The 22,050-nt window shown below is 55.0% G+C and overlaps 10 protein-coding genes across 10 annotated transcripts; 8 read left to right on the top strand and 2 right to left on the bottom strand.

Moving 5' to 3' along the window:
* Positions 1–655: 655 nt before the first annotated feature.
* Positions 656–2,251, bottom strand: BKA78DRAFT_250175 (major facilitator superfamily domain-containing protein; the record flags this gene model as incomplete). Its single annotated transcript, XM_066884544.1, has 3 exons — positions 656–997; positions 1,054–1,410; positions 1,463–2,251. 3 exons carry the CDS (start codon positions 2,249–2,251, stop codon positions 656–658), a joined length of 1,488 nt encoding a protein of 495 aa, XP_066745659.1.
* A 579-nt stretch (positions 2,252–2,830) lies between these two features.
* Positions 2,831–4,027, top strand: BKA78DRAFT_121124 (RNA polymerase II transcription factor-like protein B subunit 4). The gene is made up of 2 exons (XM_066882431.1): positions 2,831–2,931; positions 2,987–4,027. The coding sequence occupies exons 1-2, from the start codon at positions 2,886–2,888 to the stop codon at positions 3,970–3,972; spliced, it is 1,032 nt and encodes a 343-aa protein (XP_066745660.1). The 5' UTR covers positions 2,831–2,885; the 3' UTR covers positions 3,973–4,027.
* Positions 4,028–4,940: 913 nt separating this feature from the next.
* BKA78DRAFT_368760 (beta-galactosidase precursor) lies at positions 4,941–8,756 on the top strand. Its single transcript, XM_066892644.1, has 10 exons — positions 4,941–5,178; positions 5,231–5,307; positions 5,375–5,561; positions 5,608–5,723; positions 5,776–6,024; positions 6,076–6,343; positions 6,403–6,433; positions 6,481–6,709; positions 6,759–7,156; positions 7,210–8,756. The coding sequence occupies exons 1-10, from the start codon at positions 5,056–5,058 to the stop codon at positions 8,514–8,516; spliced, it is 2,985 nt and encodes a 994-aa protein (XP_066745661.1). The 5' UTR covers positions 4,941–5,055; the 3' UTR covers positions 8,517–8,756.
* Positions 8,757–10,177: 1,421 nt separating this feature from the next.
* Positions 10,178–11,562, top strand: BKA78DRAFT_312094 (uncharacterized protein). Its single transcript, XM_066888271.1, has 3 exons — positions 10,178–10,852; positions 10,916–11,115; positions 11,166–11,562. The coding sequence occupies exons 1-3, from the start codon at positions 10,499–10,501 to the stop codon at positions 11,338–11,340; spliced, it is 729 nt and encodes a 242-aa protein (XP_066745662.1). The 5' UTR covers positions 10,178–10,498; the 3' UTR covers positions 11,341–11,562.
* An 896-nt stretch (positions 11,563–12,458) lies between these two features.
* Positions 12,459–13,510, top strand: BKA78DRAFT_312097 (uncharacterized protein). The gene has a single exon (XM_066888272.1). It carries the CDS (start codon positions 12,486–12,488, stop codon positions 13,260–13,262), a length of 777 nt encoding a protein of 258 aa, XP_066745663.1. The 5' UTR covers positions 12,459–12,485; the 3' UTR covers positions 13,263–13,510.
* Positions 13,511–14,000: 490 nt separating this feature from the next.
* BKA78DRAFT_312099 (uncharacterized protein) lies at positions 14,001–14,382 on the top strand. Its single transcript, XM_066888273.1, has one exon. The coding sequence runs from the start codon at positions 14,019–14,021 to the stop codon at positions 14,238–14,240; it is 222 nt and encodes a 73-aa protein (XP_066745664.1). The 5' UTR covers positions 14,001–14,018; the 3' UTR covers positions 14,241–14,382.
* Positions 14,383–14,483: 101 nt separating this feature from the next.
* On the top strand, positions 14,484–15,816 carry BKA78DRAFT_312100 (integral membrane protein DUF92-domain-containing protein). The gene is made up of 2 exons (XM_066888274.1): positions 14,484–14,706; positions 14,858–15,816. The coding sequence occupies exons 1-2, from the start codon at positions 14,639–14,641 to the stop codon at positions 15,549–15,551; spliced, it is 762 nt and encodes a 253-aa protein (XP_066745665.1). The 5' UTR covers positions 14,484–14,638; the 3' UTR covers positions 15,552–15,816.
* A 339-nt stretch (positions 15,817–16,155) lies between these two features.
* BKA78DRAFT_352127 (uncharacterized protein) lies at positions 16,156–18,003 on the bottom strand (the record flags this gene model as incomplete). The annotated part of the gene is made up of 3 exons (XM_066891293.1): positions 16,156–16,404; positions 16,452–17,219; positions 17,563–18,003. The coding sequence occupies 3 exons, from the start codon at positions 18,001–18,003 to the stop codon at positions 16,156–16,158; spliced, it is 1,458 nt and encodes a 485-aa protein (XP_066745666.1).
* A 204-nt stretch (positions 18,004–18,207) lies between these two features.
* Positions 18,208–19,006, top strand: BKA78DRAFT_121162 (uncharacterized protein). Its single transcript, XM_066882433.1, has one exon. It carries the CDS (start codon positions 18,412–18,414, stop codon positions 18,898–18,900), a length of 489 nt encoding a protein of 162 aa, XP_066745667.1. The 5' UTR covers positions 18,208–18,411; the 3' UTR covers positions 18,901–19,006.
* Positions 18,988–21,546, top strand: BKA78DRAFT_121156 (ATP-citrate synthase (ATP-citrate (pro-S-)-lyase)). The gene is made up of 5 exons (XM_066882432.1): positions 18,988–18,997; positions 19,152–19,654; positions 19,706–20,801; positions 20,848–21,192; positions 21,243–21,546. The coding sequence occupies exons 2-5, from the start codon at positions 19,208–19,210 to the stop codon at positions 21,329–21,331; spliced, it is 1,977 nt and encodes a 658-aa protein (XP_066745668.1). The 5' UTR covers positions 18,988–18,997; positions 19,152–19,207; the 3' UTR covers positions 21,332–21,546.
* Positions 21,547–22,050: the final 504 nt, after the last annotated feature.

The raw sequence follows: 22,050 nt of genomic DNA on the forward strand, positions 1-22,050 counted from the left end.
AAGCATGACTGTGCTGTTCCCGCCAAACAACATATGACGCTTGATGGTTCGCCCTGCACCCTCTCTCGCAACCGGATTTCTTCTTCCCTATGCGAGGCAGCCCGTGCTGAGCAAAGGCACTGACCAACAGTGCTGCGAGTCCTCGTTACTCAAATGTGTCTTTATACGGCCCGTGGACAAGGAAAACCTTTCGCTGGTTTGCCCTACCCACGGACCCACTCGACAGTCACTTTAGCAGGTGGAACGTGTCATCTAAGTGTCGGCAATTGCGGAGTGGATGTCCGAATACTTCTGTCCATTGCGAACAGCTGGATCTTGCTACGTGCGTAGACGAGCTAGTACCCGCGTCATGTGCTGTGTGCGAGTGGAACACGCTTGGGCTGCGAGCTGCCTTTTCATTGAAGCGAATGTTCTCTTTCAGTGATTGGATGAGTCTGCCTTAGGCAACTCTTGCTAATGACGGACATGGAGAGAGCGACAGAAAGATAGGAAACTCCGGCCTGTCTATCATCCCCTGCCTTCGTTGCGCCGAAAACCAATTTCAGCTCGTTTTGATCTCATTCTAGTATTGTGTTGTTCAAGTGGGAGGTGCCGTGTCCATGCCCGTGATGCAGTCGTAATCATGATTTGCCAGCGAACAGACAGTCTAGTCTGTCTATTCCTTCTTCTTGCTCATCCTCGGCAGAGCCAGCCACAGGAACCAACAGACTGCTAAGAGGGCAAGCACAATAGGCTGAAGTACCTGGACACCTTTCGATTGGGCAATGGCACCCACAGCGAAGGGAAAGACGGCAGCACCGCCGCCGCCAAAGGCAGCAGCGAAGCCAATTGCGCTGACGTGCAAGTGGCGTGGCAGCAGTCTTGTGGCGGCGACGACAACGGAGGGGAACATGGGCCCGAGGAAGAAGCCCTGGAGAGCGACGGCAATGGCAGAGAGCAGGAAGGATGGCACAAGCCAGAAGAGGAGTTCGAGACCCATGCAAATGGGAAGGTAGATCTTCGTGCTGATGTCAATGCAAGGATTGGTATAAGAATAAGGGGAAGTGCACGCACCATGATAGCCAGCTTCTCACCAATTCTGGGAGTGATGAATCCAAGTACGACCCTTCCCACCGCCATACCGAGCCAGAAACCTGTGGCTGTCATACCACTGGCGAACGCGCCGCCGTCTCTGACCCTGATCATGAAAGTGGTAATCCAACCACCCAGTCCAACCTCGGTACCAACATAGCCGAGAAGGAACAGAGAGCACAGCCATGTAACGCGAGCAGCAGGCATTCTGAGCAGTGCCTCCCAAAGGCGGCTGTCATTTGAATTGCTGTCCTTTGGATTCGCGGCGCGAAACTCGGCAGCGTCGGCAGTCCAAAAAGACCAGAGGCACGTTGCAAGTTCGAGGGCCGAAGCGCCAATCTGTTGCAACAGTTAGGTTTCCTCCACGCAAATTGAGGTCCTCAGTCCTTACCATTACGTAGTAGAATTGGTACCATGGAAGTTTGGCTGAGACGACCATACTGGTTGCGAGCAGCGGGCTCAGAGTAGCGCCCAGGCTGTAGAAGCCATGCAAGACACCCAAGACTTCATTCGAGTTCGCCATGTTCCCCATCCAGGCATTCCAGCCCGCATCCTGGATTCCGTTTCCGAATCCAGCCAGCATAAAGGTAACGACGAGGACTGGGTATGGGGGATGGACCGCAATTATGATATAAGCGATGACATGCGCAAGAGGTCCAAGAAATGCAACACCTCGTTGTCCAAACTTGAGGTGTACGACATTATTGAGGAGAGCGCTGGCTGTGTACCCGACCAATGGCGACAAGAAGACGAGGGAGATGACGATATAGGTCAAGTGGTAGTACTCTTCCATGTAAACAAGCAGAGCTCCGTAAGCGGCATCGTTGGCGCCCATGATGAACATGGAGAAGAAGCAGGCAAAGCTCCGGGCAATATTGACGCGGGGGCTGTTCCATTGCTGCAACTTCTCGTGGGCCGTGTTTGGAGGAAGCTGGGCCTCGACTGGGTCGTTGTTTTGACTGCTTCGACGAGACTCTTCGCGTCTGCTGAGTTGGCCCTCCTGGCTGGAGCGCAGGGAGTAGTGGCTTCCGCTCCTCGAGGGAGCATTCTGAATGCTCAAGCTGTGAGCTCTCTCAGGCTGTTGAAGCTTGATTGAGGGAGGGCTGGAAGCAGACTGAAAGGGCCGCTCCTGGAGTTCAACGACGCAGGTAGATGAGCCGCCGCCGTGATTGGCAGACATTGATGCCATGGCGAAGGAATTGAGAAGTGTCTCGAGGGAATCGTTCAAAAACAAGTGAAGTGAGATTCAAAGATGATGATTCTGCACAACCACAGCCCAGCAGCTTAGACGCGTCACTGGCAAGGCGATAAGGCGACGTTGATCTTGCAGAGAAGATGCCGGCCGTATTTGAGGCCCGGACACAAGGGTATAGAGTCTCAGGGTTGATCAACAGGACATCTGGCAAGTTCAAAAGTTGACTCATGAGGTCGAAATGAGAAAGCTAGCAAAGGCGCACGGGGTCAGAAATTAGGAAGGCAGGCGAATGCGGCCATGGAAGTTTTCTCCAGGTGAGGGATCCAATGGGGATGGCAGGCGGGGGAGAGGTGACGCCAGATGCATCAAAGGGAAGCGGAATTCGTGGTCCGGGGTATTTAACCAAAGATGCACCGCGGCTCTGCTTCGGGATACTCTGGGTCATCTTCGGCACCCGCCCGTGACGCCATTCCTTTCAATCTTTCACCGCCTTACTCACCGCAAATCAGCAGCAGTGCTTACTCATTCACAAGCTGCCAGGCCGGGGTTCGTCTCTAGCCTTCAGTCAACCTATCGCAGTCTTACCAGCTTTTCTTATTTGTCACTCGCGCTCGCAGCCATGGAAGCTGTCGATGCAACCCAACGCGAGTACAAAGGCTCCGACGGTATGCCTCTTCCGCCCTGCCAAATCTCCAAGAAACTGACCCAATGCTTTCCAAGGCCCTCCGCCGTCGCTTCTCACTGTCGTATTCGATACAAACCCTCATGCCTGGGCCTATCTCTCCTCGTCGCTGCCCCTCTCAAAAGCTATCGCAAATCTCCTGGTCTTCATAAATGCTCACCTTGCGATGAACTCGGCCAACCAAGTCGCTGTGATTGCAAGCCACTCTCAGAAAACGGCATGGCTGTATCCTACGCCGAACCCACCAAAGGGAAGAAGAAGACCGGTTGAGAATGGACAAAACGGCAGGCATGCGGACGTGGACGGAGATGTCGAAATGTCAGACGCCTCCAAGCAACCTATCTCCGCCGAAGATGCCAACAAATACCGTCCATTTCGCAAGGTCGAGACCGAGATTCTCACAAACCTGCGCAAGCTTACCTCACAGACCTTGGAGAGTGATCTCAGAGCAACAACCACCACTATGATTGCAGGTGCTCTCACTGCGGCCCTGGCCTACATTTCCAAAGCAACTCTCAAGTCTGCTCCCACCTCGAATGATGCCAACGCCGCCGACATTCTAGCTCCCTCAAGCGAAGGATCTACCCAGCGCACAACCCTCACATCTCGCATCCTCGTAATCAGCGTGTCTGGAGATCTGGCATCTCAATACATCGCTGTTATGAACAGCATATTTGCAGCGCAGCGCCAACGTATTCCCATTGACATACTGAAATTGGCGGGCGACACCATATTGCTGCAGCAAGCCTGCGACGCTACCGGGGGCATTTACATGAAGCCATCAGCACCACAGGGTTTGCTCCAATATCTCATGATGGCATTCTTGCCAGACAAGACTGCGAGGAAACATTTGGTACTGCCAAGTGCTGGAGAGGTCGACTTCAGAGCCGCGTGTTTCTGCCACAGACGCGTTGTGGACGTTGGATACGTGTGCTCTGTTTGTCTGAGCAGTAGGAATTCCTCCCAATTCGCTTCGTTCTGGACTACTAACTTGAGCCTTAGTCTTCTGCGAGCCATTGGCTGACCAGACATGTCTTACTTGCGGTTCCAAACTCTCGGTATCGACAACTGCAAGCAAACCACCCGCTCTCCTTGCCCGTAAAAAGAAGAAGAGGAAGCGGGCTCCTGGCGAGTCAACCCCAGCGGCCACGCCCGGCGGTGGGGCGACGCCTATTCCCTCTTAATTGATGACATGATTTTTTTCCTTGACCCCATTGGACGGCTTTCTCGCGCAAGATATCCCTTTGGCAGGTAAGGTTTCGGATCTTGGAGTACAGTGCTGGTGTTGGTCTTTGGGTAGTTTGGGGTCCGAAAATTCTCTTTTGGACTGCGTAGAGCGCAGTGTGAGCTGAATTGCGATTATAGACGCTCAAATTCGAGAATGCAGTCATTATGCAGTCAGACCAGTTGCGGCCGAGTGAGCACAGGTGTTGACTCGATCTAGGTCACATGGGGTCCACCGCCTAATATTCCCGCATCTTGAATTCGAACAGCTCGCTTAAGTAGCTGACAGGCTGGAACCTGTTCACGATGCACATCACCAGATGCTACGGAGCACGGCAACTGGGGTAGCTCCAGACCCAACCCGGCAATAGATCTGCAGCTTTCCCCCGCGGCCTCACAGCTCCCCGTGTTCTGCCCCATGGCGAAGTAGCTGCCCCGCATCGGCTGCCCCTCTACGGCCAACGTCGTATTTGCACACACAGCCGAATGGCACACCTTCGGACGGACTTTTTGACGCCACCTGTTCCTGACCAGTAGGCAAAAGATCCTGGTCCCAATGACGTTGGTCAGCATAGCTATGCCTCTTCGCGGCGCAGAATGTCGTCTTCGGCGTGACATTCAGGCGAGAGGTACAACTGTTGAACAAATCGAAATGGTAACGGCAACCCGGACCATGCTCCCCTTCAGGAAGTTCGTGGAGCGGGGATCAATGGCCGGCAATTGTGTGCATTTTAAAAGCCCACCCATCCAGTGCTACGCTCAATCTTTTTGCCCGTTCCTCGCTGCTTGTCTTTTTCAAAAGTCGTAGGGGTGTGCTTTTTGTGTCTTGTCTTCGGTGTCAACCAATTGGTGCTCAGGACTTGCAGATTGCTGAATCACCACCATGAAGCTCTCTGCGAGCTTGCTGGTGCTGACCAGCTTGACAGCCTCAACACTTGCGCGCGTTATTGGTGGCAAACCAAATCAATTCATCCGTCCATACAAGCGCGAAGTCCTACAAGACATTGTAGGTCATAAAACATGCGTTGTTTTTCAATGCCTCTGACTCAGCTCCGCAGGTCACTTGGGATGAACACACCATCTTTGTCAATGGCGAGCGTGTGCTTTTCCTGAGCGGAGAGTTCCATCCTTACCGGTATGCCTGCCTTCAAAGAGCGCATCAGAGGTGCTGCAAATGGCGACCTTTGCTGATTTTTGCCAAGTCTACCGGTGCCGTCTCTCTATTTGGACGTATTCCAGAAGATCAAAGCATTGGGCTTCAATGGCGTTTCGTTCTACATTGACTGGGCGTTGCTCGAGGGCAAGCCTGGAGCCTTTGAGGCCGAAGGCGTCTTTGCCCTAGAGCCATTCTTCGAGGCTGCGCAAGCTGCTGGAATATACTTGATTGCGGTAAGATTGCCTTTCCATGGAGACAAGACATCGACTGATTTTATAGCGCCCTGGTCCATACATCAATGCCGAAGTGTCTGGCGGTGGTTTCCCTGGATGGCTACAGCGAGTCCCTGGAAGACTGAGGACAAGAGACCAATCGTTTCTCAACGCAACAGAAAAGTCAGCACCTTAGTCTCCAGCTTTCACGGCGAAGTTTACTGACCTATTGCAGCTACGTCAAAAAAGTCAGCGAGATTGTCGCGAAAGCACAGATCACCAATGGCGGACCAGTTATTCTCCTCCAACCCGAAAACGAGTACACCAGCGCCGACACGAGCGTTGTTCCTGAATTCCCCGACGCGGTTTATTTTGAATACGTGGAGGAGCAGTACCGAAATGCTGGCATCGTCGTCCCCCTCATCAGCAATGATGCTCGTCCAGATGGCAACTTTGTGCCTGGCTCGCCTGGTGGTGTTGACATGTAAGTGCTCCATTACTGTACCTCTCTCATCACTTGTACTAATTCCTCCAGCTACGGTTATGACAGTTACCCTTTGAACTTTGACTGCGCGAACCCTTACACTTGGCCCGACGGCAACTTGCCGACGGATTGGAACGTCATACATGAGGAGCAGAGTCCAACGAGTCCTCATTCGATTGTTGAGTTCCAAGGCGGCTCCTTTGATCCATGGGGAGGTCTTGGTTTCGACCAATGCTCCATTCTGCTTAACCACGAGTTTGAGCGTGTGTTTTACAAGAACAACCAAGGCTTTGGTGTCACCCTGATGAACATCTACATGGTGAGGCTTTGAAAAGATGGGATACGCCGTCACTCGCAAAGATTCTAACACATTGGCAGATCTTTGGCGGCACGAACTGGGGCAACTTGGGTAAGACGTCCACTGCTCAGTTCAAGTATTTTTGCTAACAAGGATAGGCCATCCCGGCGGTTACACCTCATACGACTACGGCTCAGTCATTAGGGAGACTCGCGTCATTGATCGCGAAAAGTACAGCGAGTTGAAGCTGCAAGGAAATTTTCTTCAAGTCTCCCCGGCATACTGGACTGCCGACGCTCAAAATGGCACTAATGGTTCCTACACGGACACGACTGCAATTCACGTTACTCCTCTCTTTGGCAACGTCACAAACTTCTATGTCATCAGGTTTGTGTAATCGAATATGGAAGAGATTTTAACTGACCAAATTCACTAGGCACTCTGCTTACAACTCGCTCGACTCAACTAACTACAAGTTCATCGTCCCGACGAGCGCTGGAAACCTTACCATCCCACAACTCAACGGCACCTTGACTCTAAACGGGCGCGACTCGAAGTACCATGTCACTGACTACGACGTTGGTGGATACAACCTTTTGTACTCTACTGCTGAAATCTTCTCGTGGAAGAAGTACGACTCGAAGACGGTGCTCGTGGTCTATGGTGGTCCTGGTGAGCAACATGAGGCTGCCTTTACTGGCGTCGATGCCTCCATTGTTGAAGGATCAGGAGTGACCATTACCAAGAAGGATGATGCCACCATCCTCAACTGGCCTGTCTCAACATCGAGGAAAGTGGTCAAGGTTGGGGACGGCCTCTACGTTTACATTCTCGGTAAGTTTCTATTGCATCAGATTTTTGATCGCTTAGCGGCTTACACCAAATAGATCGAAACTCGGCTTACAACTACTGGGTCACTGGCGACGTAATTCTCAAGGCCGGCTATTTGATCCGCAATGCGACTGTGGAATCAGATGGTATCAGTATCATCGGTGACTTGAACGCAACCTCCACTCTGGAGATCATCGGAGGAGCACCGAGTCCTCTGTCGACCTTGAAATTCAACGGCGAATCAGTGGCCTTCAACCAGTCCTCCACCGGCACTGTCTCCCTCTCGCTCTCGTATTCCGCTCCAGACCTGGATCTTCCCGACCTGAGTAGCATCACCTGGAAGTACTACGACACTCTTCCCGAGCTATCCAACACTTACTCGGATGAGGCATGGACCGCAGCCTCCCTTGACTTCACCTACAACTCGCACCGCAATCTGACCACGCCCACCAGCTTGTACAGCAGTGATTACGGATACCACTATGGCGTGCTCCTTTACCGCGGCCACTTCACTGCCACCGGCGACGAAAGTTCCCTCTTCATCACCGCCCAAGGCGGATCTGCCTCGGGCTTCAGCGTATGGGTGAACAGCACGTTCGTCGGCTCTTGGGCCGGCGCCGACTATGCTTCCAACGGCAACGTCACCTTCGACTTGCCCTCGCTCACATCGGGCGGCACCTACGTCATCACTGTGGCCCTCGACACAACGGGCCTCGACGAAAATTGGACTGTTGGCGAAGAAGAGATGAAGGACCCGCGCGGTGTCCTTTCGTACACACTGTCGGGCCACTCGTCGCAGAGCGACGTGACTTGGAAGCTGACTGGCAACCTCGGCGGCGAGGACTACATCGACCACTCGCGCGGCCCGCTCAACGAGGGCGGCCTCGCCGCCGAGCGTGCTGGCTACCACCTCCCCGGCGCACCCACCGACAGCTGGGATGACGTTGTCGGGGGCCCGCTGACTGGTCTCGACAAGCCCGGCGTCGCGTTCTACGCAGCCACCATCGACCTGGACATCCCCTCGGGCTGGGACGTGCCACTGTCGTTTGCTTTCGGCAACAGCAGCAGCACCGGTGGCGTGAATGGCACGTCGGCAGCGTACAGGGCGCAGCTGTGGGTCAACGGGTGGCAATATGGCAAGTACGTGCACAATGTCGGGCCGCAGGATGTATTTCCCGTTCCCGAGGGTATTTGGGATTACCAGGGAAGCAACTACGTCGCTATTGCGCTATGGGCGCTGGAAGAGGCCGGCGCGAAGCTTGAGAGCTTCAAGCTCGAAGCAGGTACGCCTGTGAAGACGGGCTATGGTCCGATCACGGTTGTTGAGGGTGAGACGTGGAGTAAGAGAGATGGAGCGTATTAAGAGGAGCAGGTGTTTGACTGATGAGGTCTTTGCATATAATTGCATCATGTGATGTAGATATATCACGCATTGACCGCAAACCTGTGCTGAGTTTGTTGTTGCATCCAGCTTGTAAGGAGATGCAATCCCACCCATCAATAATTCCGGAACATGATGAAGATCACCCAAAGAGGGCGATGTTCAGTGCCTTCGTATTCTCGATATTTTTTAGCGCACAGAAAGAAAGGAGAGCCCAAAGTCATCCAATCTCTTCGATGCAATAAGAAGTATGGCTTCACATTCCGGTTGCAGTGTCTCTGAACCCTGCGCATTGTTGGAGGAAGAGAGGATGAAGCGAAGACTTGAAGGCTTTTTATGTCAAAGCTGAGGGGACAAGCAGGCAGCCCGTGCCAGGTGACAATCAACCTGTTTGTGCAGACCACTCTCTCACGTGCCAATTGAGATCATGGGTCGAGAGTCTGAACTTCTGAGCCGGTGATACGACCGATACACGTTGAAAGAGAGTGAGACCTGCATAGCACGAGTCGTGGGCTCTGCGCTTTTGTTGGTGTGCTTCGTTCGCTATAAAACCCGTTTGACAGTGTTTGTTCCTTGTGGAAATCAAGGTGCGGCAACCGACGCCAACAAGCAACACTCATCTTACTCCTACTTGCCTGCCGCTTGTTGGGTGTAGTCCTAAATTCCTAAGATGACCTCTTCCTGTTTGACAGTACTTTACATTGCTTAGAATATGGCGGCATCGCGTCCTCACCCTGCAACATTATTGATCAATGAAGGTTGAAATCATGTATTTTTAGAGGTGTTCCATGATCGCTCCATGAGCGTGTGGGCCTAAAGACAGAAAAAATATGGGTGCTGAAGAACTAACTTCATATTCAGGAAAGCAGTCCACTCCTTGCAGTGCGCAACATATGCAGGAGCACGTAAAGGAGAAAGCGGCGATGGGTATCAAAAGACAGATCCGACTTGAGTAAATGTCAAAAACTGGCAGCGTCCTTTATGAATCTCCGTCGTCTTCGAACAGCTCTCTAGGTCTTTTGCGTCCCTGTGAAAAGCAATCAGGACGCGTGATATGCACCAAAGAGTGGGACTGCGACTCACTCTGAGAGACAGGGTCTTTTGACCATCCTCGCCTGTCCATGATTGCTGCTCGGCTGACTTCTCGCCCTTCTTTTGACCTGCGCGCTCCGGCGTTGATGCTGCTGAAGAAGATGTGGATGCGTTCGTAGATGGGGAATCAGATCCCGTGAGCAGGAACTCTTCTAGATCATCGCGCATGACCCGGTAATCATCTTGCATGTCGCGGAGAGAGTCTTCCATGTCATCCATGAGGCGCATTAGCGCTGCGAGTTCCCCCTCGGTTGTTGTCATGATAAAGGAGGTAGAAATCCACGTCAAGGAGAGCAGATTGGTTCGAAGCCACAACGAAAGAGACTTATCGATTGCACAAACCGAGTGCCTATGAATTTCAAGGCGCTTCGGGCAAAAGTGAATGTTTGAGGAGTTTTGGTGGATGAGGCTCGGTGTTTGTTTGGTGTGGTACTTGTGGCGCGAAGTCTTGACTAATCGGCGACCTTTCCTCTTTTGGACCCCTGGTCTGTGCTGCAAACAACTCCGTTTTCTGTCAAGGAAAGTTGACATCCAGCAACACCTGTCGATCTGGTTTTTTTGACTCTGAATTTTTGCGATATCCAGTCGAGGGGTTGCTGGACAGCTGGTGCGGAGTGCAGCTACCATGCCGATTCGGGCAAGACCAGGCCTTCGTCATGGACGAATGCGTAGGTGTGACGTCGTCGCGTTCCACTGACAGAACAGCATGTTTAAGGCCCGTCTCTCAAGTGTTGCCATGGCTTTGGCTGGGTGCACTACTCCTACTCCCCATTGGTTTCTCTGCCTCCTCCGTCTCGTCTTTCCATTCCCGGGCCCAAGCCTTTCCTAATTCTTTCTGAGCCAAAACCCACACAGACACGTCGGAAAGTAGGATGCAGGGCAAAGTCATTGCAATAACTGGTGGCGCCCAAGGCATTGGCTTCGAGACAGCAAGACTACTTCTATCGAGGGGTGCAAAGGTCTCGATAGGTGACCTGGACGACACGGCGCTGAAACAAGCCGAGCAACAACTCAAGTCCACATTCGAGTCGGATCAGGTCCGCGTGCAAAGGCTGAACGTGTCAGACTCAAGTTCCGTCAATGACTGGATCCATAATACTCTCCAGTGGGCAGGCAAGCTTGATGGTGCTGCCAATGTTGCAGGCATCAATGGACCAGAGGCAGGCGAGCAGATAAAGGACACCAGTGATGACCACTGGAGTGCTGTCGTGAATGTCAATCTATCAGTAAGCCTTCCATGTGTGAATTATCAAAAATCAAAACGGTTTCTTAATGAATGAATCATACAGGGCATGTTCTACTGTGTACGCGCTCAACTCAACAACATCAAAGACGGCGGCAGCATCGTATGCACAACGAGTGTCCAGGGACTTGTCGGTTCCCCCATGACCGCCGCGTATTCGACCACCAAGCATGGGATTGTGGGCTTGATCAAGAGCGCTGCCAAGGAAAACGGAGATCGAAAAATTCGTGTCAATGGAATCGCTCCGTGAGTCTAATGAATTATTCCAAAGAATGAAGCTGGCTAACAAATAGTAGAGGTGCGATTGACACTCGAATGGTGGCGGAAGAAGATGCAAAAGATATCACGACGCCGATCAAACGGCTAGGGAAACCCGAAGAGTGCGCGCACTTGATTGCCTTCCTCTTGAGCGATGAGGCGAGCTTCATCACAGGCTCGACATACCCCATAGACGGCGGATGGTCCTGTTGAGCCTAGATCTGGACCTTTGCCAAAATTCAAAGCAGACAACGACAATGACAGAACTAATAAGATTGATGAGTTTCATTTTCACTATCTGGATATCTTTTCCAGGTGCAAAGCCAGAGGCTGGATCTCGCCCCAGCGTTTCCATATCGACTCAGTCTCACATGAGACTCATTGCGAATCTAAAGACAACACGCTTTGTCTAATAATACTAATCCCGTTCAAGACTGGCATTCTGATCACGCAGGCCACGTGTGCCCTGAACCCCTACCGCTTTTCCATGCAGTGTCTCAGTCACTTCCCACCTAAGCCAATCCGATTGCATCTGGCCTCCTTTCTTTGATGATGTTGCAGACCTTAAAAGCCCCCCGAGCTCCTCGTTTTGCCAACATGAGCCACGACTTGGCAAACTCACTTCCAGCAAGCCACCGCATCTCCAAGCCAATTTCACCGCAAGACACGCTCAAAAGCTCACCTCGAAAGTCTCGAACGACCAAACTCTGTCGTTAGCACTGAGAACATCCAAATCCCCGTTGAAACCCCAAAATCTCCAGCATTCGGACGACTCCACTTCAGCCCCCGAATCTCCTCAAGCATCATCGCGACTGCCATCATATGCCCTGTATGGGTCTCTTTCGCAAACGCAAAGAACGCAAGTCCGCACAAGGCAACTCGGAAGCCAGCGAAAAGCTCGCAAAACCACCACTTGTCGACGACCAGCGGCCTGCAGAGCAACAGCCGACAGGCAGAAAGGCGAGCGCAGTGTCAGATCGCATGCCTGCCAAGCTAGTTCAGAAACCAGACGGAAACTGGGAAGTCCACGCAGACTCATGGCAGCCTCCGAAGAAAAAGGACGAGGAGGAATTCAAAGGAATTTGTGATTGCGAGGACTGCATGACGGTGTATAATGGGTTGAAGATTGGGAGGAAAGGCTTTTTCTGAAAACTTGAACACTTTTGTGGAGCATCAATCTGCACAGCTGGTTGTAAGCTTTATCATGGCGCCGAAATTTTGAATCAGCGAAGGTTAGAAGCGTTCGAATATTTGATGGTTACCAAATCGGGACAAGTCTTGGCGGCGCGTCTTCAACGGGTGCAACTCACTCTTGCAACCTTCCTCCCACAGCATCCTCTTCAATCAACTTGTTCGAAATGAGCGCAAGTGACGATGATGACTACTACCTTCCTTTGACAAACGCACGCTTCTTTGGCGACGGCCCCAGAGCAAAGCGCGTCAAATTCGTCCCCGCGTCGTCCGCCACTCCGCAAAGCACGTCGAACAAGTCCGACGGCCCCTCCGCCGCGGACATCTACCTTTCAATCATCGGGTCCAAAAAGCCACAGACAGCGCCGGCGACACCATCAGAGCACCATGCTTCCCCATCGGAGGAGGAATCAGCCAGGCCGCACTGCGACCGCTCTGCCTCCGTGCCCGCGCAACCTGCAGCCGCGACCACGACCGTCACAAGCACCAGCACACCACCTCCCTCAACTGCCGGAGAGCCGGAAACTTGCCCCTCCTGCAAACTCCCGCTCGTTCCTGGGCCTGGCGGCATCCCGCACGAAGCGACGCTCACGCACCAAATCTCGCTACAACACTCGCACCCGCCTTCAGCCATCGAGCGCAGCCGCAAAGGTCTGGCATACTTGCGCAAGCACGGCTGGGATCCAGATAGCCGGCAAGGCTTGGGAGTTGGTGGAGAGGGCGTATTGTACCCGGTCAAGTTGAGGGAGAAGAATGATAAGCTTGGTGTGGGTGTGACGGCGGCGCAAGCACAGGCGAGGGCGCGGAAGGAGGAGAAGAAGGTGAAAAAGTTGGATGCCGGAGGTGTGAGGAAGAAGGAGGAAGACGACAAGAAGAGGAGGGAGCGGCTGCAGAGGATGTTTTATGAGAGAGACGACGTCTTGAAATACTTAGGGGAGGGTTGATCTCGAGGACCAGCAGGGTTATTGGATATGGGCATAGCGAAGGCGTTTGGGACTCTTTCAAGACTAGCAACGGGATAGATACCCCAAGATTCATATTTTCATTCTTCAAATGTTTTGGCTATGAAGAAGCTCTCTGATACTCCATCGAGACCTAAGCACTCCCTGCTATTGAGAGACCTCACATAGAAATGCCAGCAGTATCATCATAGATGGCTGTGAAAGCAATCAGAAGAAGGCAAAAACATCACGTCTCCAAAAGGAGCTCACTACGTAAAGAAGCCTGGTATATCATTATTTTTGCCCCGCAACCCCATTCCTTGCCTACCATCTCCAGCTCGCGGACCCCTGCAGAAAAACGACAGACCCCTGCACGCCCACCCAATGACGCAAACCCTACCCACGCAACAACATCCAGACCTCACCCAAGCTCCCAAGCTCCCTCCCTCTGCAAGCTGTCATCGACCCAAACCAAAGCTGTACCATTGAACCCCTCAACTGTTCCTCGACCGCTTCACTTGCCTTGCTCGCCGGGGACTGACGATGAAACCCGTCATCGCGGTGCCCGCAACGGCGGCGCTCGTATACCGCGCGTGGAGCCGCAAGTCGCTGACGCCGCTGGGCATCTTTGTCGCGGCGCTGACGGCCGTCGCACACGCGGTGCATCCATGGAGCGTGTTTTTTGTGCAGCTGGTTGTCTTCTTTTTGGCCGGGACGGCGGCGACGAAGGTGTGTTTTTTCTGCTCTTTGCTGGATGTCATGCTTCTGCCTACGCTCTCTCCCTCGTTGAAAGACACTCGTCATTTTCCTTTTTCGTCGTTCTTTTCCATCCTGCTCTCCTTCCTGGAGCTGGGACATGGTTGGGAAGGCCACGGCGAGGGCAGACTGGCTCTGGCTTTTCCATGTCTGACTGGATTTGCCCATTTCCCCTCCATTGCTGTCTTGTCCACGTTTGACGCATCGTCCACGGTATTTCTTTGAACCGCGATCGATCAGACGAGACAAGACAGGATCACGCATCACTGTCGCTTTCATCAGAGCCTCAGACATCTGCCCAAAAACTCTACCTCTCCCTCCGTCTCAGCCCTCCACTTCCCCTTGTCTTAGACCACGAGCACAGCCCACCAGACTAAAACTCGCCCCCGTTCAAGAAGACACCACCACCACCACCACCGCCACCACCACCCACTGACACTTCAACCCAACAGGTCAAACACGACATCAAAGCGCGGCTGACGCACTCGTCGGGCGGCGGCGCGGGCGGCGAGGGCCCGCGGACGCACGTGCAGGTGCTGGCCAACTCGGCCGTGGCGTCCGTCTTGGTCCTGCTGCATGCGTGGTCTCTGTACAGCAACAACAAGGATGCGAATGAGCAGCAGATGTGCTTCCCGCGTGGCGGCTCGGCCAAGTTTCGTTTGGCGGATTTGGCCGTTGTAGGGGCCGTGGTGTAAGTCTTGCGTGGTTTTATTACTTGGCAGCTTCTTCTGCCTGGAGGCTGCTTCTATTTGCTCTATCTACCCCTGAGAGCTACCTACCTCTGTCCCCCTACTCCATCCCTTACCCCTCCACAAGCCGCCAGCAGGCTAACCCCCTCGCAGCAACTACGCCGCAACAGCCTCCGACACGCTGTCGAGCGAACTCGGGATCCTCGCCAGCAGCGCGCCGCGCCTAATCCTGCCCCCCTTCCCCAGCGTCCCCCGCGGAACAAACGGGGGCGTGACGCTGACCGGCCTCGTCGCCGGCCTCGGCGGCTCCGTCCTGCTCTCCCTAACCGCCAGCGTCCTCCTGCCCTTCTGTCCACCCACCTCATCCATTTCACCCGAGGGCGGCGGATGGGACCTGAGCAGCAAACTGAGTTTCACGCTTGGCATCGCGTTCGCCGGCTTCGTCGGCACGCTCCTCGACTCGCTCCTCGGCGCGACGCTGCAGGCCAGCGTCGTCGACGTGCGGTCGCACAAGATCATCGAGGGCGACGGCGGGCGCCGCGTCCCCGTGCGGCGCGGCTCGTCGTCGTCCGGCTCTCCTCTGCGCCCATCCGCTTCCTCCTCTCCCTCATCCGCGGCAGCGACGACCTCGGCGGTCGACGTGGCGGCTGTCAAGGCGCGCGCGGGGAGTATCGCGCCTAGCAGTGCTGCCGAGGGCCAGAAGCAGGGCGTGGGCATGGGTGAGAGCAGGAAGATTGTCACGGGGAGGGATTGGCTGAGTAACAATGGGGTTAATGTGGCCATGGCGGGCTTGACGAGTGCGGGCGCCATGGGCGTGGCGGGTGTTGTATGGGGGGTTTTCGTTTGAGGGGAAGCGAACGGCTGGCTCTGTGGCTGTCATGGTAGAAAGAGGTGGTGCGGTGGTGGGTATGTTGGGATGGTTACAGTCTGCGATTATCGCGACATGTCAGAGACTGGAAGACGCATTTCAGATATCCGATGGGAGGACTGCAACGGCAGTGAAGTAGAGCGCTGTTGTTTAGACAGCGACGTCAAGGCAGCAATGCCATGTACAGCGTCGAAGTTTTCAAGCAGTCAACATTCAGCACATGATTCGACCAAGGAAACTCAGTATACCACTGCGTCAAATGCGTGCATTCTCTATATCTGTTGCTGCGCCGGGGGTGTTTAAACCTATTACAATCATGACATTTCAAAGCTGGAAAAAAGCAACCCCTCCGTCGCTCATCTAACATGGATATTCGCTATCCACTCGGTCGTACCGTGATCCCTAGTACATGGCGCCGCCCCCCAATGCAAAACTCAAAAAAAGGGGGGCGGGCGCACTTGCGTGCTTTTTCCTCTCTGCATACCGCCCCTAGTCCTAGTCCGCCCGCCGCCATGAGGCCCATTTCCCATTCACTCGTAATCTAGTGGCTGCGTTGTACGCAGCTCGAGTCGCGCGTCTATGCTTAACCGCTGAACTCCGGAATCTCGGTCTTCTTGCCGAGAAGTGCGAGGGGCACGATACCCGAGACGTGCATCTCAGGACCGTACACGTGCATGTCGAGGCCGAGCTCGACGCTGACGGCCTTGATGTTCTTGAGACCCTCCTGGTAGTTGGGACCGGCACGGCGGACCCAGATCTGGACCTTGTGCTCGTTGAGCAGAGGAGCGACCTCGCGCAGAGCGCGGATGACACCCTTGAAGGTAGAGGCGACCTACGGGAAATTAGATCAAGTGGAGAGACGGGTCAATGGGCACTTACGTTGGTGAAGTTGGCAATACCACCACCGATGAACAGGACCTTGCCGTCGGGGTGCATGGGTGCGCGCAGCATGAGGTCGAGGACGGTGCGGGCGTATTGGAAGGTCTGAGTCTCGGTGGGAGCACCCGAGTACTCACCGTAGTTGGCAAGCTCGCCGGCGAAGCCAGCAGAAGCAATGGCATCGGCGTAGACGACGGAAGCACCACCACCAGCGACAAGAGTCCAGACGCGGCCCTGGCCGTTGAGGATGGTGAGCTTGAGCGAGGCACCAGTCTTGGCGTCCATCTCAGAGATAAAGGCCTCCTCCTTGCTCATCTCACGGCCGAAAGGAGCAGGGAACTCCATTGGCGGGCCAGCGTCGATGGTGACCTTGCCATCGGAGCTGGGGAGAGTAGGAAGGCCAAGAGCAGTGGCGCTGCGGGCAATGGCCCACTTGACACCGCACTCAAACTCGGCAGTCTGGTCGAGCTTGGCCGCCAGGTCGAGGAAGTGAACCTCGGCCGAGGTGGCGTCGGCGTTGGGGATGACGACGAGAGGGTTGATCTCGAGGTAGGTGAACTGGCAGTCGACGTAGACGGCGTACAGCCTGGAGATGAAGTCGACGAGGACGTTGTGGACACCCTTGGGGACCTTCTTCAGGAGAGTGGCGGCAATCTCCTCGTTGGAGGGGTACTGAGTGAGGTCGACGGGGATGAGGAGCTTCTCAGCCTTTGCGTCGACATCACCAACGTCGACACCACCCTCGTGAGTGAAGAGGATCCAGTCACCCTATGGTCAGGAGTCAGCAAGGGGTATAGTGCACGGAAGTAAGCGAGACAGGTGCTGCGGGAGATGTGCGACAGGGCAAAAAGAAAATTGCAGAAAACAGCTAGCCACAGATAAGATGGCAAGGTAAGGATCAGATGGAGGCCATCGATGGCGGGTGATTTGCTGATGGGGGTGGGCCCTGGTGTCTGTGTTTGGAGGAGCTCCCTTCGCCCGGATCGCCCGAGGCGAACAAAACGGGAGGCCCATCCCGCATGGGCTGTACGGCAACCTCTTTTCTTCTCCGTCATAAAACGAAAAACGAAACCAGCGACTTTGAAACGAAACATGGAAATATCCGACGTACCTCACGGACCGAGTTGATGTTGATGTAGTACTCGGTGTCAGAGGGGTGGGGGACGAAAGGCTCGACCAAGAACTGCCTCAGGATGCCATCGACAGTCTCAACCTTGACGGGCTTTGCGGCCCTCTCCTCGATCCACGCGCGGGCCTCGGGCCAGGTCTTGTTCAGAGCAAGAAGACCGCTCTTGCCGCGACGCTTGATGAGCTGGTCAGGCTTCGCAACGAATTTGGAGCCAGCCTGGAGCAACCAGGGGTAGGTGACCTCGGCCTGGTCGAGGACGTCCTTGACGGCCTTGTCGGCGGGGAAGTGCAGCGAAGCAAGCCTGGGAGGAGGGTTGTGGGTGCTGGAGGCAGGCAGCGGGGTGGGCTTGATGACGGGAGCTCTGGTGAGGTGGTAGTTGAGGATGGCCTTGCCGTCGGCCTCGAGGATGGACTTGGCGGACATGATGGACGGAGAGAGGTGTTGAGGAGAGTCTGAAAAGAGAAGAGACAGAAAGAGATGGTCAGCGCGATGTAATGGGTATGAAGAGCTGGCGGACTTGAGAGGGACAAAAAATCGGCAGATGGATGGAAAGGGCGGCGGGCAAGCTCCGGGGCCGGCTACGGCGAACGGAAGGGTAGCAGCCCCTGGCAAAGTCCGAAGGGTGGTATCGGGGAGCGTGAGGGTTCGGGAATCGAGGGAGGGCCGCAGGTTCAGCTTGCTTACCGAGAGGTGGTTGTGGTGGAGGTTGGTGTTGTCAGACGGGATGACGGGAGACGGGAGAGAAGATTGACAATTGACAGCGGCAAGAGACAGGAAAAGGACGAAGAGGTGGAATTGAGGAGGAACAGCCTGCTGGGAGGGCGAGGGAAAATGATGTTGAAGCGGAGGGCGAATTGCTGGGGCAGAGGTCGGAGGGTCTTAGCGACGGTTGAGCAAGACGCGGATTCATTCTGTGGGGACCAGGAAGTTGAGTCGGCGCTGGGACCACTCGGCGACGGCGCCGGCCTGGCGTTTCCTGGCGTCTCCCGCAGGTCAACTGGTCCCAAACAGAGCTCACCAGCTTCACACCTGCAGACAGCCTCAACGACTCAATTGCATCACAAACTCCTATTCCGTCAGCTTGCGGCGAGCGCATTCGTCGGGCAGCGACATCATCTGCTGGTATCGCTGTGCAGCCTCACCCACGGCTCCCCAGGGTGGCAGCACCGAGCCGCGGACCGGTCCCTGCTCTCAGTCGCATTTTCGGCGGCCCCAACGCGAATCCCTGCCGCCGTGCACATCAGCCCTCCGATTCCTCAACACATCCGCCGCCGTCCTCACGCGAACCAAGAAAGAAGGGGGCCCCAACTCCACGACTGATTTCTGCTGCTCCCTTTGCAATCCCTCAATCCCTCTTCTCCATCTTCCCATTACCCTCAACTTGTTTTCTCTCTTCACCAGACCCCTCCTCCAAAAGGTACGTCCACTCCGTAGAGCTCCCCCAAGCTGTCGGCCAAAATTGAACCCTCCACCGGCCCTCCTCACAAAACCTCCGTCACCGCACGGCATTACCCCGTCATCGCCCGTCCATCAATTCATCTTCTTTTTTTCTGACATTGCTCTCTCCCCAGGTCTTTTTTTCCTACCTCACTTCTAGATATCCTCCTTCCTCCGCCCTCCGCCCACCATGCCTTCCGCCGTCAACGGCTCAGACGCCTCCAACCCGTCTGCCAATGACAACATCCGCCGCTTCCAAGCTCCTAGCCGTCCTCTGAGCCCTCCGGCCCAGCACACCCTCTTCCACAACAAGACGCGATGCTTCGTCTACGGCATGCAGCCCAAGGCTGTCCAGGGCATGCTCGACTTTGACTACATTTGCAAGCGCAAGACCCCCTCGGTGGCCGGTATCATCTACACTTTCGGCGGTCAGTTCGTCAGCAAGATGTACTGGGGAACCAGCGAGACCCTGCTCCCCGTCTACCAGGACGTCGAGAAGGCCATGGCCAAGCACTCCGACGTCGACACCGTCGTCAACTTTGCCTCGTCCCGCTCCGTCTACAGCTCCACCATGGAGCTCATGGAGTTCCCCCAGATCCGCTCCATTGCCATCATCGCCGAGGGTGTGCCAGAGCGCGTATGTACCCCACCACTGTAAATCCCCGGTCAATTTCTAACACCTCCAAAGCGTGCCCGTGAGATTCTCCACGTTGCCAAGAAGAAGGGCATCACCATCATCGGCCCTGCCACCGTCGGTGGTATCAAGCCCGGTGCGTTCAAGATTGGCAACACTGGTGGTATGATGGACAACATTGTCGCCTCCAAGCTCTACCGCCCTGGCTCCGTTGCCTACGTCTCCAAGTCGGGTGGTATGTCCAACGAGCTCAACAACATCATTGCCCAGACCACCGACGGTGTCTACGAGGGTGTTGCCATTGGTGGTGACAGGTATCCCGGTACCACCTTCATTGACCACCTGCTGAGGTACCAGGCCGACCCCAACTGCAAGATTCTCGTCTTGCTCGGTGAGGTCGGTGGTGTCGAGGAGTACCGCGTCATCGAGGCCGTCAAGAACGGCACCATCACCAAGCCCATTGTTGCCTGGGCCATTGGTACCGTCGCCAGCATGCTCAAGACCGAGGTTCAGTTCGGTCACGCTGGTTCCTTTGCCAACTCGCAGCTCGAGACCGCTGCCACCAAGAACAAGACTATGAAGGAGGCCGGCATCTACGTCCCCGAGACCTTCGAGGACCTGCCCGCCACCCTCCGCCAGGTCTACCAGAAGCTCGTCCAGGACGGCACCATCACCCCCAGGCCCGAGCCTGCTGTTCCCAAGATCCCCATGGACTACTCGTGGGCCCAGGAGCTTGGTCTCATCCGTAAGCCCGCTGCCTTCATCTCCACCATCTCCGACGACCGTGGCCAGGAGCTGCTCTACGCCGGCATGCCCATCTCGGACGTTTTCAAAGAGAACATTGGAATCGGTGGTGTCATGTCGCTGCTGTGGTTCCGCCGCCGCCTGCCCGACTACGCCAGCAAGTTCCTCGAGATGGTCCTCATGCTTACCGCTGACCACGGTCCCGCCGTGTCTGGTGCCATGAACACCATTGTCACCACCCGTGCCGGCAAGGACCTGATCAGCTCCCTTGTCTCCGGTCTGCTCACCATTGGTTCGCGTTTCGGTGGTGCTCTTGACGGTGCTGCCGAGGAGTTCACCAAGGCCTTTGACAAGGGTCTTTCTCCCCGTGACTTTGTCGACACCATGAGGAAGGAGAACAAGCTCAGTAAGTAACCCGCATACTTTTTCAGGATTCTTCTCACAAGTCGCAGTCCCCGGTATCGGCCACAGGGTCAAGTCGAGGAACAACCCCGATCTCCGTGTCGAGCTCGTCAAGGAGTACGTGCAAAAGAACTTCCCCAACCACAAGCTGCTCGACTACGCCATTGCCGTCGAGACCGTCACCACCTCCAAGAAGGACAACCTGATTCTCAACGTCGACGGTTGCGTTGCTGTCTGCTTTGTCGACCTGCTCCGCAACTGCGGATCTTTCACTGCCGAGGAGGCCGAGGACTACCTCAAGATGGGTGTCCTCAACGGTCTGTTCGTGCTCGGCCGCAGCATTGGTCTGATTGCCCACTTCCTCGACCAGAAGAGGCTGAGGACGGGTCTCTACCGTAAGTTTGCCCTGCATGAAGCGGCTAGATCTTTTCTAACGGCGCTCAAGGTCACCCGTGGGACGACATTACCTACCTCCTCCCCTCGTTGTCCAAGGGCGCACCCGGCTCCGAGGGCCGTGTCGAGGTTTCTGCTTAAACGAAAATGGCGAGAGAAGCCCCCGCGGGCTGATAGAGGTTTGACGAGGATTCTAGTATGGATTACATGGGTCATCAAGAAATATTGGTCGGAGTTGCAATTTGCACGGCGTCCACTAGACTTGCCGTGCTACGGCTTGTAGCAATAAGGTTCAGGAATTTTAATGAAATGCTGATGTTACGTTTGAACAAGATGCACGCAGAGCGCACCGTGAGGTGGTGACGAGGGGAAAGAGTCGGAACTACACGTGCCAAGGGCGGCATGTCCTCATCATGTGTTCCGAAGCCGGCCGAGATTTTTGGGAAGAATTTTGGTGGTGAGCCGGGAAGTGCCCAGACATGTCATCTCGAACTTCCAGGGTGGCCGACCCGTCCCGCCTGGACAAAACCTAAACCAACAGCCAAGCACTCGACCATCATAAACATTGCGACGGCAGCCGTCATTTCTGCCCAATGTGCTTCGAGCGTAGGCACCGTCGCTGAGCTCTGATGTTTTTGAAACTCTGCGAAGCGGAACGCTGCGCCAACTGCAGGGCAACGGCAGGCGGTTCACCAAAGGTTGTTTCTCCCAAGCGCCAGCGATGCCCGTCTCAACCCCGCTCCACTCGACGGGAACAAGGCTCGAGGCTGCAGCTTATCATGTGTTTCCATGCTAATGTTTTCAAGATCCCTTGCGTCTTTCCAGAAGTCCCGCGCGATTGCTTGCCGATAAACCATGGC

This window comes from Phyllosticta capitalensis (assembly GCF_038381095.1).
Source record: "Phyllosticta capitalensis strain CBS 128856 chromosome Unknown BKA78scaffold_4, whole genome shotgun sequence".
Lineage (NCBI taxonomy): Eukaryota > Fungi > Ascomycota > Dothideomycetes > Botryosphaeriales > Phyllostictaceae > Phyllosticta > Phyllosticta capitalensis.

Bases quoted from the DNA above. Each gene is read 5' to 3' on its own strand.
- BKA78DRAFT_312099 (XM_066888273.1), top strand. From the start codon at position 14,019: ATGCTTCTGCCTACGCTCTCTCCCTCGTTGAAAGACACTCGTCATTTT.
- BKA78DRAFT_312094 (XM_066888271.1), top strand. From the start codon at position 10,499: ATGCAGGGCAAAGTCATTGCAATAACTGGTGGCGCCCAAGGCATTGGC. The intron at 10,853-10,915 runs GTAAGCCTTCCA...TGAATCATACAG, and splicing joins TCGTGAATGTCAATCTATCA to GGCATGTTCTACTGTGTACG. The intron at 11,116-11,165 runs GTGAGTCTAATG...AACAAATAGTAG, and splicing joins CGTGTCAATGGAATCGCTCC to AGGTGCGATTGACACTCGAA.
- BKA78DRAFT_121124 (XM_066882431.1), top strand. From the start codon at position 2,886: ATGGAAGCTGTCGATGCAACCCAACGCGAGTACAAAGGCTCCGACG. The intron at 2,932-2,986 runs GTATGCCTCTTC...ATGCTTTCCAAG, and splicing joins CGAGTACAAAGGCTCCGACG to GCCCTCCGCCGTCGCTTCTC.
- BKA78DRAFT_121156 (XM_066882432.1), top strand. From the start codon at position 19,208: ATGCCTTCCGCCGTCAACGGCTCAGACGCCTCCAACCCGTCTGCCAAT. The intron at 19,655-19,705 runs GTATGTACCCCA...ACACCTCCAAAG, and splicing joins CCGAGGGTGTGCCAGAGCGC to CGTGCCCGTGAGATTCTCCA. The intron at 20,802-20,847 runs GTAAGTAACCCG...CACAAGTCGCAG, and splicing joins GAGGAAGGAGAACAAGCTCA to TCCCCGGTATCGGCCACAGG.
- BKA78DRAFT_312097 (XM_066888272.1), top strand. From the start codon at position 12,486: ATGAGCGCAAGTGACGATGATGACTACTACCTTCCTTTGACAAACGCA.
- BKA78DRAFT_121162 (XM_066882433.1), top strand. From the start codon at position 18,412: ATGATGTTGAAGCGGAGGGCGAATTGCTGGGGCAGAGGTCGGAGGGTC.
- BKA78DRAFT_312100 (XM_066888274.1), top strand. From the start codon at position 14,639: ATGTGCTTCCCGCGTGGCGGCTCGGCCAAGTTTCGTTTGGCGGATTTG. The intron at 14,707-14,857 runs GTAAGTCTTGCG...ACCCCCTCGCAG, and splicing joins GCCGTTGTAGGGGCCGTGGT to CAACTACGCCGCAACAGCCT.
- BKA78DRAFT_368760 (XM_066892644.1), top strand. From the start codon at position 5,056: ATGAAGCTCTCTGCGAGCTTGCTGGTGCTGACCAGCTTGACAGCCTCA. The intron at 5,179-5,230 runs GTAGGTCATAAA...TCAGCTCCGCAG, and splicing joins GCGAAGTCCTACAAGACATT to GTCACTTGGGATGAACACAC. The intron at 6,434-6,480 runs GTAAGACGTCCA...TAACAAGGATAG, and splicing joins CACGAACTGGGGCAACTTGG to GCCATCCCGGCGGTTACACC.